General features: G+C 35.4%; 1 protein-coding gene across 2 annotated transcripts in view; it reads left to right on the top strand.

The window, feature by feature from the left end:
• The window catches only part of LOC145996914 (uncharacterized), a 103556-nt gene extending 87781 nt beyond the window's left edge, over positions 1-15775 (top strand). The window contains exon 4 of one of the 2 annotated variants that reach the window (XM_083133484.1): positions 14993-15775. In XM_083133484.1, the coding sequence (XP_082989610.1) occupies positions 14993-15437 (445 nt within the window). In that variant the 3' untranslated portion in view covers positions 15438-15775. Of the gene's footprint in view, positions 1-11507; positions 12267-14992 lie in introns of those variants that run through there. The other variant, XM_083133483.1, reaches the window with a different exon arrangement.
• The last annotated feature ends 1016 nt before the right edge of the window (positions 15776-16791 follow it).

The following is a 16791-nucleotide window of genomic DNA, read 5'->3' as shown; positions in this document are numbered from 1 at the left end:
TGGAATTCCTTAACAACCGCCATACAAACATCAAGGTTACTATGGAGATAGAAGAAGATGGGTGCCTCCCTTTCCTGGACATCCTAATCCGCCACAAACCAGAAACCAGATGGAACACTCGGACATAGTGTATATTGAAGTGTGACTCAATTTAAGCTAGGGAATCTTAGAGTCTCAAGGGATGTAACTAATTATGCAATGCGAGAGGTTTCATTTTACAAAGTTAATTTGCCTTTCTGTCAGGAGAAGAAAGAAGAGGAATGAGAGAACTGATTTTCTCTCCACACTTATCTAGATCTGACCGTGTTGTTAATCCATGTAAGTCCTTGGTTTGAGGTGCAACTTACTGAGGCATCTCACACCTTAAGTTATTCGTGCCCCAAACTGTTACGATCCTGCACTCACTGTACGTGACGAATTCTTATTACCAACTGAGAGTGAGTTTTACCTTGCAGGATTTTTTATACTTCTTTCAATAACCTTTGTTCTTACAGAAAATCCCCACAGGATGTGGCGAGGCCAGAATTACATACACAGCAGTATGCAGCTGAAACAATGAAGCTATTCTCTGTGGAATGCAGCATTGTCGTTGAATGGTCGGATCGTTGGTTAGAAGTGGAGAGATGAAAAAGTATACTTTTACAGATTCAGCTCTGCATCTCTCTCTTCAATATAGAAAACCTACTCACACCGACCTGTACCTTAATATCCTTAGCTTCCACCACAAGACTCAACGTCTTGCAGTTCTCAACACACTAGCCCACAGAGCAGTAACCATTTCGGACGAAGAAAACCTACATTCAGAACTCAAACACCTTATAGCCATGCTACAACAGAATGGATACATCATCAGTGACATCAACAAGACAGTGACATCTCAGTGGAAACCGACAATGGTTTGGCCCTTACAAGGGCCAATTTGTCACCACCTGGACAAGCTGAACATGGGGATATGGTCCATTCATCACACAACCCCCCTGCTAGCAACAACACAGGAGAATGTCCCACTACAACATTTTTACCTTTTATTGGGTACACCTCTGGGAAATTAAGTAGAATTCTCTCAAGACACGGAGTAAAGACCACCACTCAGACCAAGGCTTTTCTCTGCTCAGTCAAGGATAACCTGGAGCTCCAAATTCCAGGAGTATACCGTATACCATGCAAGTGTGGGACACCATGTATAGGCCAAACAGGAGGCACTATTGAACAGCGACGCAATGAACATCAGATTATTCCAACCAGAAAAGTTAGGACTTGCAGAACACAGCATCACAGAGGGACACAGGGTTTTATTTGCTGACATCAAAAAGCCAAATGTGCTAGTTATTGGAACCGACAAGTAAAAGAAGCCATAGCCATATCACAGGAAAGCACCAATCTCAACAGGGACGTGCCAGCCTCCGTGGTGGAGTGGTTATTACATCACACTATGACACCATGGGTCCTGGGTTTGAATCCCGGCCTGGGCATGGATGTTTGTGAGTGTCCGTTCATCAATTTCATCATATCATCCCTCATCCCCATCTTTGCAAATTAGCCAAAAGTGGTACAAAAAGCAAAGTAAAATAAAGCAAATCAAAAGGGACGTGGGATTTCAGCTCAGTCATGCCTGGAACTCACTCCTCCCTAAAAACAAAGCTCCAGCCAATAAGAACACCAGGATCCAGAGCGAGCCAATAAGAAGACAAGAGTCCAAACTCCACCCCATAATAGTCATATATTTAACCCGACACTGGTGTCCATTTCTATATTCCCTAATGATGAGAGCATTGTATGCGCTCGAAACGTTGGAAGCCAACATCGACTTAACCTGGTTGGTAACCCGAGAACACTTGTTCAAATCACATTGCCAGTAAAGCTACAATTCCTATTATCATTGTTCTGTTAGTTGTGTATAACAGGTACAATTTTATCCTCTTTGAAGCATGGACGTCATAAAACCAAGAGCATTTCCTTTTTTCCTGTTATTGCATGTAAGAAAAACTTTATTTTTATTACTTCAGATTAGTATTATAAAATCCCAGGTATCAAAGAAGATGCATTTGTTGTGTCCTAGAGGCTGGGTAATTCCTATCCTCATTTACAAAAAGTGAAAATGGTAATTCAGACCCACCCCCTTTTTTTGATTCTGTTTTAAGTCCACTTGATGGCTAATCGGGACTGGACCTACAGTTTAAAGTGCTATCCGAAACACTATGTGCTCTACCGGGTATCGAAGCTGGAATCTGGGTTACGATGCCATTGGGGAGGCCAACCTATTAAGTTAGTTGGAGAATTGCAGGAACTGGTGGTAAGCATGTTTTCGTTAGTTTGTTTGACAAGCTGGAATAAACTTGGAGGTCTTAAACTCAAAACACTGCTTGTGTAGCAACTCATTCTCCCCCTTGTACTCTAGTGTGGCATATGTCATGTATTGTGAATGAGAAGTATCATTCTTACATGCTCAAAACAATTTATCATTCAATCGTTGCTTCGAGATTTGGCCACAGCCAACATTCTAAATATATATGCAGGTCATATTCCTCATATGCTCATGATAATCATACCTTGAATCATTTTTGCAAAGACCACATGCACGATGCTTTCAAGGCATGTTTTCAATACAGGATCTGATCTTGAAGATTAGGCACACACAGGAGATGTACTTAGTATAAATTTTCAGCGAAAATGCATGCTCAACCAGGACTCAAACCCAGGTCTCTGGCACAGAATGCCATTGCTCTAACCACCAAGCTACCGAGCCAGCCTGGCCTCGCCTGATTCTTTGCTTGCTACTTTTGGCTAATCTGTTTGCCCGATATATGGCAGGAGGTGTGATTTCATGCAATGAATTGTGGGGAAAGTTGATTGATGAATATAATGCATTGGAGTAGCATTTGTTCCAGACACAACAGACAAGACTTCTCTTATGAAAAGAATTTGAATATTAATGCCAGATATACAGGGTGAGTCACCTAAAATCACCACCGAAAATATTTTGTAAACAACAATAAATATTGAAAAACTGCTTTTGCAGATATATATGTATGAGAGGGGCTCATGAAATTAGTGGACACAATACGTTCAACTACGTAAGGAAATATGGTTTTCAACACAAACTTAATTTTTTTTAAATGGAAACCCCATTTTATTTTTAGCTCATTTGAAAGTACGGAAAATTCATTAAGAATGGCGTTTGTTACATTGTAATACGTCAAGTGGTTCTCAAGTAATTGTAACGGGTAAAGCATAAGAAGCATATTCTATACGAACAACAAGTGTGGCAAATGAAAATATGGATGATGGAAGGCATGGCCATAGGAGGAAAGATTTTCAGGGTGGTGGGGGTGGGGTTCACTCATAATTGTTCACATGTGCGTCGCAAGAAATTTGAATAATAGAAATAATATCAATAATAATCATTAATATAATAATAATAATATTTTTTTAAAATTTCATAAATAAATTAATTCCAAATATATTAGTATTATTGTTATTTCTGTCCTTATATCCTTGAGGAGATTTTTCTACTCTATCCATCGGAAGTGTGAATATACAGCACAACTGTTTTTATTTATTTACTAGCTGATTGCCTGGGTATTAACTTATCCCAATCTTCTATTAGACAGGAATAAAATAAATTCTAACAATAGTGTAAAACGAACTTGGAGTTAACACATTCGGATCTGGCCTCATAATACAGCATTTTTACCTCTGGTCTGCGGTTTTGGTTGTTTTTAAAAAAATCATAGAAAAAATATTTTTAATTTGTTTTTATTTACCACATATTTCTTAAACCTACAAAACTTCCTCTTTTCAATGAACAAAAATTTGTTAACTTTTATTTTCATTTTCAGACATTTTTTAATATTTTTTTCATCAATGTTTTGTGAAGAAGAAAAAAAGTACAACATTGTAACAAATGTTAATATAGAGATATTTTAAGTTCGTAATCTGGAAATTTCAATAATTAACTACATAAACTATCAATACATCTTTTGAATCTTGCATAAGAATAATTCTTATGTACACATAACAAAAAATAATTACAAATTTCAAGTAATTATCTTTTGTATGAAAAAGTGGCTGCAGGACAGGACCAGACGATGTATCAGTTGGTTCTGCGTCATCTGTAAAAAATAAACAAATAAATAAATAAACTAAATAAATAAAATAAATTTTCATTTGACATACACTATACAAAATAATAAATGGAAAAACTAAAAACACATCAGTGCATGTAGGAGAATCAAGCAAGAGGCAAGATGAATAGACCCCAAAAAATTACCTCTTCCCACTTCATTCATAAAATACTAGAGTTTGCAACACTGTTTATATTGTCGACAATAATTATTATGAATATAACCTACCTTCCAAATCTTCAAATTCATCTGCATCATCAAAATCGGCGCTAACATCAAACTCTGAGGCAGAATCCTCATGCAGAATTTCCACCATGCAGTTTGGATCTAACAACGCCATTCTAAACAATGCACAGTACATCAACCCGACAACAAACAGTCGCAGATGTGAGATAAAAATAGCACATGAGTCACCTAGAGGTCGGAATTTCAACAGAAGGGCTTGAATGAACAGGCGCATGAGACGAAGTACGAGCATAGCCCGTCGTTCAATCGGCAAAGCGATTGCATACCGCAGGATGGGCTATGCCCCTCGTTCGTCGACATTGACTTTAAGTGCACTGCGGGCTATGCCCGTCGTGAGACCCCAATGTGTTAAACGGTCATACAGAAAGGTTGCAAATGCAATCTCACAACGACTTGCAGAAAGTCTTATTGCTTTGCCTCCACAGTTCATTGAGTGTTACCTTGTACTGCCAATATAAAAAAAAACACACACACACACCTACCCCCCCCCCTCCCACACACACACATATACATACATACATATATATGTACGTGAGAGAGATACCTTCTTGTCTGTCGTGGCCACTTGAATGTCACTTAGTATCTTTGCTACAATGCTATCTCCAACACAATACAAGAAGCAAGGATAATGTCACTACCTCATGCACGGTAGCTTTCAGCTTACAGCTAATATCTGAAATTACAAGAAAATAAATTTTGAGAATTGAATATAGTATGAAATATGTAGTATGAATATCATAATATAGTTATGATATGAATAGGAATGAATGCTGACGTAGGGATGTGATGACCCATTAGTCAACCAACAGAGGGAAATTGTCAAAATTTTGCTCTGTTGGGATTTATATAACTGTTCTGTGAGGACTCTATGAGTGTCCCACAATTGGCAGAGGTGGGGTAGGATTGGTGGATTATTATGTGGTTCTCCCAGCCAGATCTGAGGGATCCGCTGACCAACAGGTGTAGTTCTCCAATCATATTGGGGGTTTAGGTATAGAGCTGACAACTCTGCTCTGTAAAAAAGTTATGTCAAATATCAGCAGTATGAGATCATGGATATTCCTAACATAAAATAGTCCCCCATTTGGATCTCCAGGCAGACACCACTTTAGGAGGTCCCTGGACTAAGTATGTACGTACATATTAATTTGAAAAGTTTTTCAAAATATTGGTGGGTGCAACTCCAGGGTTTTGCTTCAAAATATTCAAGAAATACATCAGAATATTAAAGTAGCTGTTACATAATCACACACAATCTTGGTGCAAAATAAATGGAAACCTTGAGGATGATTTGACTTTACTAATGTGCCACATGTCAAATTTGCAGACTCCGTGAAAGATCAAGATGCTAGAAAGTATCGGCCTGTATCGGTAAGTAAAAACCAACTGATACTTTCCGATTCTGATACCACTGGTATTGGCGGATTACATTGAGATTGATATCGTCTGGGCCCTAATTATAGCTCAACCTACACACAAGTATTGGGTCGATTTCCATTTTCTCATGTTTACGTTGAAACGTAATGGAAATTGTGTGTGGTCATATGGTCGTAATTTGCTTGTATGTTATGGTGTCCTAGTTGTGGTCTTGTCTAGGAAAGAAGGCTATATTGTTGTCTTATTCCATTTTCAGCTTCCTAGTCCAGAACTACAAGGAAATACACAGGGAAGATATATTAAGATCACGTAAGCACTGGCCATTATATTCAGAGAAGTTGAACACAACAAATATACAAGAGCAGCATAAAAATAATTCAGATTGTAACACTGAACATGGAAGGCAGGAGGCTTGTCCTGCACGAAAACTCTGTACGAGTAAGGTGGAGTTTACTGACCATACTAGTTCTCACAGCAAGAAGAAATTCATATGCAAGTTCTGCGGTAAACAATTCATCTATGACTCCCTGCTAAAAGTACATGGAAGAGTTCATACTAAAGAGAAACCATTTAATTGCTCTACTTGTAACAAATGTTTCATCCATAAAGGAAACCTTAACGTACATTTGAGGATTCACAACAAAGAGAAGCCTTACAGTTGTTTAACTTGCAACAAAAGTTTCCGCCATAAATGCACTCTCATTGCTCATATGAAGATTCATAACAAAGATAAACCATGTATATGCTAATTAGCATATTTGACATAAATGCAGCAGAACCCTCAAAAAACAAAATCACTCGGTAGCCAGATACATGTATTAGACTTTCCATAGTAAGAAAGAAACTAGATGCATATTCTTGTCTCCACAAACATACTGAAAGAAAAATAATACTGCAATATTATAATTTTTAACACAATTTTGGAGCAATTACAATGCCATTACATTCAGTTTTCTTCACATAAAACTCGAATTAGACATAAGCGACTCACTAACTCTTTTCCACAAAACTTACTTGTAGAAGATCTATTAATTTCAGTGCCCTCTGCCACCACCCTCTTGGGAACTTGTTGAAACATGCTTGTAAGCAAGCAAAACTGTAAAGTATTATGGATTATGTATTTAGTTTTTATAAAGGTTTGTAGATTGTTGTTTTATAAAATAAGATTGAACATGTATATTTGGTTTCAACAGTGTTCAAATATTGTAATTATGTGTCTGTATTGCTAGTGTTTGATAGCTGAAGTTGTACAGCAGTACCTTCATTAGATGCGGTGTGCAATGATTGTAAGTTAAGGTCTCTGAAAGTTGTGTAATCTTGGATTTGTAATGTCAACGTAAAATGTAACAGATTAGTCAGGGCTAGAGCTAGTCATTGGTCTGTGGTCAAATTGGAATATTGTGGAGGATCTCACAAGGGGCCCATTCCGAAAGTTGCACGAGTTTATCCCGTTGAACAAGTTATGGTAACTGGCTGTTCCATAAGTGCTTTAGTGCATTTCATGCAAGGACGAGATTCAGCCAGGAGGCCGGTTTGTTCGGTGAGAATCGTCTGCTGCTTGCAGGCAACTCAGGTGCATGATTTCTTTAAACTGCACTAGTTCGGAAAGTATATTATAATTTTAACCGAGAGCGACATGCACAACATGAGTATGCCTTAACTGTTTTTGTAATGTGATTAAAATGAGTAACAGTATCCGCAGTAGCGTTTATTTCTGCCAGAAGTACATGTCTTCTGCTGGACACCATGCGGAAACTTTCTATAAACAGAACTGCTGCAACTGCACTTTTGCCCAATTATCTTCATTGAATTCATTTGTTTTGTTAGGTCCTTCAGAATGCACCCAACATCCTGTAATGACACATTGGCAGTCCCTTCTATTGGGTCAGTTGCTCTTTGTGCCAAATGAAAATTGAACTAAATCATATATAATTAGTAAAATGCTGACACAAACAACAGCATTTCAGCCCATTAACTTTGTATCTTCAGGAAAAAGACAGTTAAGAGATGTATAAAAACTATATATGAAAGTCATATTATGGATGAAGAAGCAAGAATCTGGAAATCGTCTCACAACTTGAAACTCATGGCTTTGTCACCAATCACTTTTTCACTCTACTTCATGCTTGAACTAATTTTTACACAAGTGTTAACCATTTTCTCCTGACGAGGATCATAGTCTCATGGGTTGAAACATTGACGTCTGTTTCGATTATATTTTTATTCACTTCAACAGTTTAAATAATACACATTTCAGAAACAAATATCAATTTATATCAAACTTTATATACTATTTACGTTATTTCTTTCAATGTTAAAAAAGTATTTTACTTTGGTACCTTATTCCTTTCACATTTTATAAATGGTATATATATTTATGTTTCAAGTAAATGGTCATTTGAGAATATAATGAATCAGATCAGTTTCAGTACTATTATATAATATTCAGAATTTAAGTTAACCATTGTGAGGAGAAGTGACATATTTTGTTGGTGTTAGAAATTTGTTAGCACACAATGTATGAATGTGTGTTTTAAAGGTTTCTATTTTTCAAAATTTTTCATTAAATAAGCAAAACAAATGTCTAGATTATACTTTTTATAAAACTATCTTGTCATCTGTGCGTAACTTCAGATATTTTTATAATAAACATTTTCTCTATGACAGAAATAAGTATTTTCATTATGTATTGAAAATTAATTTTTGAGTCCCAAATTATTTTTTTTTGTTATTGTATTCGTCTTGCCTCTATTCTACTAGGTTGGAACCTATCAATTTCAAAGACAAACTGCCTTCATTGTCACAATTGGTTCCAGTCAAGAATAAAGACAATGTTAATGTAAGGAATAATTTCTGGCTTGGTTTACATTTTATTTTGTGTCACAACAGGTTTGAAAATTTAGATTGGTGTGACTAACTGCATTGTTAAAGTAGAATGATTAAAGTGTAGAATATGTTGTAGAATTGATAAGTATAATGATTTTAGCAATGTAATTACAGGGTGGCTACTCACCAGGAATTCCTTGAATTCCTGGAATTATACATGAATTATTGGCTTTGGGAATTATATGTGATTTCTGCATGATTTTTTTTCCGTAGACTTGAAGAATTGCAGCTTTTATTAATCCAAATCCCATTGCACTTAAATGTGCTTAATAATGTGTTGAGGCAAGTTTTTCACAGTTTGGCTTTTATTTTTCTCGAGGAAGGAAAAGATAGGTGCTTGGAAAATAAAACAGAATGATCTCAATTCATTTACTTCGTTACAGAATAATCTATCTGACAGACGGAAAATTATTGCAGGATAAGAAACCTTGAAACTGATTAGGTAAATTTGAGTTTGAAAATCTTATAGAATTAACAATTAATATATACTGTAACATTTGAGACTTGTGTTTGTTGATATATTTCGAGTCCCATTATGTGAAATGAGAAATGTAAATTCCGCACCTTAAATTAAATATTTTAAAATATACAGTCAGTCACAAAAGAATAGCACTATTGCGTTTGTGCTCTGCTATGAATTACATGATCTTCCGGCAACTGGACGATATTGAAAACAATTTATTTTGTTCTGAGCCTGTGAACCAGACAAGAAGGGTGGATAAAAATTATGATTTTTATTGAATCGTCCTCCTCCGTGGCCATGCAGTCTAAGGTGCTGTGCTTTGGACTCTGACTGCGGGACGGCATGTGTTCGAGTCTGCCTCGATTCACTCTCTGGGTTTTCATCCTGTGTATTGGACCTGTGGCAACCCACCATCGGGAGGAAATTGGGGAGTTCGACTTGCTGACCCCACGGCATCCCATTACTGGTGCTGTTGAGCATGGGTTATTGTTAATATTAAATCACGCTAAGGATGCAATTTTCATTATCCCAGGGACATATTGTCCCACAGGGCAAGGACATCTAATATCAGGTAAAGTTTTTCCAGTACATAAACCGAATGACAGCTCTCGCGTCACATGTTGCAGGATTTTTGATTTTCTGGTTCATCTTGACAGCTCACAGAAACACATACACAACCACTACTGCGTTGCAACTTGCACGAAAGCTTAAGCGCAACTGACTCATGCCAGGCAACCTTGGATGCCACATGCACATTATGCTGACACATTATACTTCCACCAATGGACTGGTGTGAAAAGTACATGACGAGGAGATACAAAACAATAGTGCCTCAATGCCATGTGTGCTATGTAGTAAAATAGCTCAAGGATATACTTTTAGAGTAAAAAGGTTTTGTTCAACTAACTTCTTTCTTATTTTGTGAAATGAGTGACGCAGTAGTAAATAATTACAGAGAAACTTGATTTCTTAGTACTAAGTTAACTTCATTATTTTTTTTTTTATTATTAGCAAAGGGGTACTACTTTCTGGGCCTGTCTTGTATATGTTAGAAAACAATGGAATATGCATCAATCCTGTCAATGTCACATGAGACCAGTGCTTTATATTATTTAGCAGGCACATCAATGCATGAATCTGAATGTTTTTTTTTTTTTCAGTACACTTTATGCACAGATAGGCTAATTGGGACTGGACCTAAGGTTTAAAGCAGGATCCGAACCACTGTGCAATGTGCCTCCACTGGGTATTGAATCAGGACCCCTTGATTACAAGGCCACAATGTTATCACTACTCCATCAGGGATGGTACCAGCTCTAATTTTTCCGATTTATGACAGAAATGTTGATTCTGCTTGTTGCAACTCAATGAGTTGGTGTAAATATCTGAATTCTGTGATAAGTGTCACAATATACTGACTACAGTTTTGAGAAAATTCTAGTCAGCTTCAGACCGGGACAATTTTTGCTGCCAGGATCTATCCTTTTACTTTCATTGTTTCCTCAAGACTACAGAGCCAGTACATCTTTATATTTCATGTCTCTCAGCTTCCACAGAAAGAATCATAGTGCCTGTACCCCTGCCAAGTAAAAGTATATGACAGGAAATTGGTAACATTTTGGAGTCAAAACAAGAAATTTTTTTTTCTGGCAGAAATTTTCTTTTCACAAGACCTTTTCACATCATATTTATGGTCCCCCATTTGAAACTTCAGTTCCCTTTTTCTTCACTATGTAAGCTTATTATAAATGGTACTCTATTAGTAATACAAGTTTTGTTTCTTTTCTCTCTTTGATTCTGATGTGCAATAAATAAATGTGAATAAAAGATTTAATAATATTAGTATTAGTATTTTGTAAACATGAGCCCTATGCAGCAACACAAATCACACACAATAACACTAATGGTGGCCCTGCTGCACCAGTTTACCTATTATCTGTTTATGAAAAGGTTTTCTTGCGATACCAACCAGGTGATTTGTGGATAGCCTTCTGAGCTTTTGAGAGCTAAGGTTACTCTCATCTTCAGGGATTGAGGATAAGAGTGACGTTAGCTCTCAAAAGTTTGGAAGCCTATCTGAAATCACCTGGTTGATATCCTGAGAAAACCTCTTCATCATTTGCCACCAGGAAATCATCAAGAATTATTTCATATTTAATTTGTATTATAGCATATCATAGGATGTTAATGTGTACATATAAATCTGTCATTATGCATCAACCTGTATTCAAGTGTTGTATTTTTTTTCTTTTTAAATATTAACTGCAATGCTAGTTTCAAGTTGACATTTCTTTAATTGGAAATTATATGTAGCCCTTGTCACAGCAGTACTTTGATCTTCAAGTGCTCAAGTTGTAGGTAACCGTTGCTAGGAGAGAAGACTATATTTTTTATCCTCTTTCATTTTGCAGGCTTTTGAACAAAATCTTCAAAGATAGAAAGATGGGAGTTACACCAACATCAATCAAACACATGTCATTATCATCACACAAGCCAAAATTAGCAAGTGTACGAGAGCAGCCCCAGAATAATTCAGAATGTTCCAGTGAACAAGGAAAATCATCTACAGGATCTTCTTGTAAAGGAGAGATCCTTCAACATTCCACAGTTCACAGCAGAAACAAGCAATTTGTATGCACAGTCTGCAATAAATCATTTGCCTATAAGTCATTCTTCGCAAGGCATTCAAGGATTCATACAAAGGAGAAGCCATTTATTTGTACTATTTGCAACAAAGGTTTCATCCATAAAGGAAACCTTAACGTACATTTGAGGATTCACAACAAAGAGAAGCCTTTCACATGTGCAACTTGCAACAGAAGTTTCTCTCAAAAATCAAATCTCATTGTCCACATGCAGATCCATAGCTAAGAAAAGCCATATAGATGCTCATTATGCAACAAATTATTCTCCCAAGAAAGTGTATCATACAGACATGGCTAAATTCATTTTCAGAAATCATATTTGTGAAACTTTTGGAAAAGCCTTCACTCAACAAAGGAAACTGCAAAGAAAAAAGTCAAATAACTTTAGACTCAATCCTAAAACTGTGTTAATTTTAGTTCATATTGTTACAATGTTCTTTGTAGTTTTCAACAATCTGAATCAAGTTTGTGAAAACTATGTTTAATTAAAATAGTTTCTGTAACATTTAATTATTTATTATTAAGTTCCATTCTACCAGATAATAAATACATGATATATTATTGAGAAGGTATTATGATCCTGTCTGAAAATGGAGAGAAAAAAAAATACTATTGAAAAATGTGAAATTCTCATTGATATTCTGTGGTTGTTCTGATGGAAGATAACATTTACAAGTCAAACCAAGAGTTTTTTGTAAATTTATGAAGGTTGGAAAAGCTCTACACCCTCATGCATTTTACCTAATTGAGCTTGAGTTAAAATGATACATGTTGAAATGTCCTGACTGGTTTCAGAAATTCTGTTTTCCTAGACCATTTTGTTCAAATAATTTTGTAATTTCACTTGCAAGAAAATGTGTATGTTAGATAGGAAAGTCATCTCAGTTGCATGTGTGTATGTTTTTACTTAGTGTATAATTAAACTATTTTTACTGTGTTTTACAAAGCCCTCACACACAAAATAAAATCACAGAGCTAGCTAGTACACTAGACATCTTTAGTGTACTCAGATTCAATACACAATGAGAAAATTGAATTTGGTTTCAATTAGTCTGATTTAGAGTTATCCAATAAATGTGAACTTGGTATTCTCAGTGACAGTGTTCAGATATAGCAATTTTGTTTGCGTTTTATTATGTAGCACAAAAGCCAAGTATTTTAAGTACCATCCATATTGCAGAGAATATGAATTGGTCTATTTAGAGGTAGTGGATATGTCAGACAATCAATCATCAAGAGTGTAGTTTTTGGTAATATTTATGAGTTTTTCTTAATTTAATGGCACGTGTCCACTCAGTTCATATCGTACAATAGAGTTCTACCATATTAAGGGATAGGATAGATAGTTCTGTTTTGTAGTGCTTTCAGAAAAAAATTATTTGAGAATATTAATGTCTAAATATTGCATTTCAGTTTGTACAAAAATGTATATTTACACTTATATTAGTTAAAATGTATGCAAGATTTTTTATAGAAATCAGCTTTTACTTACATCGCCATTTCAAAAACAATTATTGAAATCACTATTTGAAACTAAAAAATATATATATATATATATATTGTCGTGGAAGAACCTCTGTAGGTTAATTTGGTAATAAACACATTTTGTGTGCCCATAATTTCATTTTGTTATCTCTATTAACTGGCTTCATTTTACATACAGTGATTAACTTTTAATCTCACCACTGAAGTTCCGCGCCTGAAGTCCTGGCTTGGGCAGGGGTGGTCTTTGTGAGTGTTTTTTCGTCAATTTAATCTAATCATCATTTGTCCTTATTGTTGCAATTGGCCAAAAGTGGCAAAGAAGATATGGTAAAGGCATTACGTGCTATGCTATAGCCTTCTTTTTAATATTCTAGCTAGGTGTCTCAATAGCTGAGAGACATTAGAGAGCCTAATCCATTTATTTTTTTTCATAATTGTTGCAGGTGAGTTGTGTGTGTACCTCCTTTTTGTTTATTAATCTCCCCCAAATCATTTAAACCAAAAAGTACATTTACATGAAATTGTACTAAGCTTGATGTCTACTGTATTTTATTGGATTGTTTTACACTGCTGTAATGCATTTTACTTTTGCAAAAGATGTATGAAAACTTGAATCATTCTCCATCATACATTTTATTGCTTTCAACTAGATTCTGCCATTAATACACAGCAAGTCCATCTCTTTGCATCAACATATAATTTATTCTGACATAAACATAACAGGAGTAATTATTTCTTCAGATGAAATTTGAAGTTCCCATATTCAAATTGTATATCCATTTCCTTGAAGATCTTTGCATCATGTTTACAACACTACACCACAAGATGTAACACTATATTTGGTGAATTCTATCTCTCTTTCTGAGCCTCCCAGATGGCATAGTGGTAATTTTGTCACCTTGTAATCAAGAGGTCCCAGGTTCAATACCCGATGGAGACACATAGTGGTTCAGATCCCACTTTAAACTGTAGGTCCAGTTCCAATTAGCCTTACTGTGCATAAAGTGGACTTAAAACAACAAATCAATCTCAATTTCTCAGTGCCTTCCCAATGGTATAGTGGTTATGGCATTACCTAAATAGGTCAGTAATTTGTCAATATTTGGTTAGTTTTTCATATATTTTTTTGTTATATTGGTCAATTAAATCATAGATTTTTACCTCAGTACTAGTTTCCACCCCTGTATACTGGAGACTGTATTCTTGCAGGCACAAACAAGGATCTGATGCTTATCAAGATTCAAGTGTTGTGTGTTGTATTTATATCAATTGCATTATGATTTGGGTCCCTTGATATGTTTTAAATTGCCTCTATAATATTTGTTCTAGTAGAAATAATATTCATTCTCGTGATTCACTGACTGAAATCTGTTCTGTTTCTGCATAGAGGCTTATGTTTATCAACAGAGTGGGCCATGAAAAGTAGCCCCAGACTGAAACAACGAGCAAGTTGATAGTGTATACCTACTGCTGTATTATTACCATTACTACAGTTACAAGTATTATAATAATAGGTTTTTTTTTTCCTAAAGGTTTGGTAACATACTATTTTTGTCACATCCATTTAAATGAATGATAAATGGGTACTGTGGAGCTGGGCTACTTCTTTGTGGCCCACCCTGTATTAATAGAAAGATTAAAATAGCCTCAGTGTGCTGATACACCCCAAAAAATGTTTAATTATCAACCACTTACCTGTATCTCAGTTTTGTGATAATTACAGCCAGCTTTCGAAAATTAATATTTGTATCTTACCCCATTTTCAGGAAATTAAACATTGGTTATGAGGAACCATTTGAAAAGTGGGAAGGTGATGTAACATCATTGCTTGAAGATCAGGCGTTCAGTTCAGAAGAGTTGGGAGTAACTAAATCTGAAGATGAACCAAGGGGCAGTGATGCCTGCACTTCAGGAGAGCAAACATCCGCCAGGCAAAGAGGTTATTGGCCATGTTCAGAGTGTGGAAAAATCTTCCAATTCTTGTCTCCGTATACTGAACATATCAGGGTTCATAGAAAGGAGAGTCCCTTTAAATGCAAAAACTGCAAGAAAGATTTCTCACAGTATGAAATTCTTCTTCTTCACATGCAAGTTCACAATGGAGAAGAACATCACAATTGCTCAGTTTGTGGAAAAATATTCACCGATAAGTTCGACTTATGCTTCCACATTCTCACTCATATTGTGAGTCCTTCCGTGAGTAATGTATGATGATGTGGTCCTCTCGGGAAAAAATTTGCCCGCATGGTTGATTCACATTGGTAAACAAAATCTCTATCTACTACTTTTCTTAGATCTTAGTCACAAAACGGCAGAGTGTCTCAAATGTAATATTTTGTTTTATTGCACTTACCACTTCTTGGAGTGGTAATTACATGAGATGCTGAATTGTATGGGTTTAGAAGCTCTCGTGCCATGAAAAAATCAGTAGTTATTCAAAAAGCACCATGAGATGCCCTCTGATTTGATCAATTGACATTCAGCTAGTGTCAGAACTCTTACATTCTAAGCAGCCATATAGATTAGATGTTAAACAACTTGGTAGTAACGAGACAATTGATTTTCTGAGAAAGGAAATGCTACTTTCTTATAAATTTTAATTTCTTTAAGAATATTTTCATGATGATACATTTCCCCTTTTCTACAGATAAAGTTCATTGCTACCAAAAATATCTAGAATTGTTCCTTGTTCACCAGTCACATATTGTACTAAATCTCAAAATAAAATGTGGTAGTAACTAGCAAATTTATTGTTCTTTCGTTCAATCGCATGACCACACTTACCAGAGATTTATTTTGTATTGAACAATGATAGAATAAAACTGGTGCTAAATTTGTGAACGGAATAAAGTGTGTCTGCAGTTGCAATGTTTTGAGAATAACACATCCAACACACTAAATAAATACACAAACAAAAGAAATGGGTGTACTCACTGATTCTCTTAATGTTTCTTATTTTTACTGACATCAGGAATCTTATGTGATTTGAAGTATGTTAAAACTACTGTAATTGAAAGTTCCAGGCAAAGTAATAAATATCATGAAAATTTGAAAGTGATTTGAAAGTGCAAATTTATCATTAGAATTTATAATGGGAACGAAATTTGCAGAAAAAACTACAAATTTTGTGAAAGTTCTGAGGATGGACTCTTATCTTGCTATACCTGTTTTTTTTCTATGATAATGCTTGTGTATCATAAAAACTAAATATGCTGACCAAGGCAGAAATTTATTTTATTATAAAACATAAACTAAACGTAACGTTCCAACCTTCTAGCAAGGTCTTCTTCAGACTCTGTACCAAGTACAAACGTAACCAGATACAGAGTCCGAAGAAGACATTGCTAGAAGGTTGAAACGTTATGTTTAGTTTATGTTTTATAATAAAATAAATGTCTGCCTTGGTCAGCATATTTAGTTTTTATATCATGGAAACAAGGCTTAATGGTGTTATAATTGTGTATCATGTAGTACTGAAAAGTAATATCCAAACCAATATCAAGTTACCTTTTGATAGTTTTACTTTCATATTGATAGGAAGAAAAGAGTAAACACTAAATTGACA

This window comes from Lepisma saccharinum, chromosome 13, assembly GCF_977018435.1.
Source record: "Lepisma saccharinum chromosome 13, izLepSacc3.1, whole genome shotgun sequence".
NCBI classification, from domain to species: domain Eukaryota; kingdom Metazoa; phylum Arthropoda; class Insecta; order Zygentoma; family Lepismatidae; genus Lepisma; species Lepisma saccharinum.
This window is presented reverse-complemented; position numbering and strand designations above follow the sequence as displayed.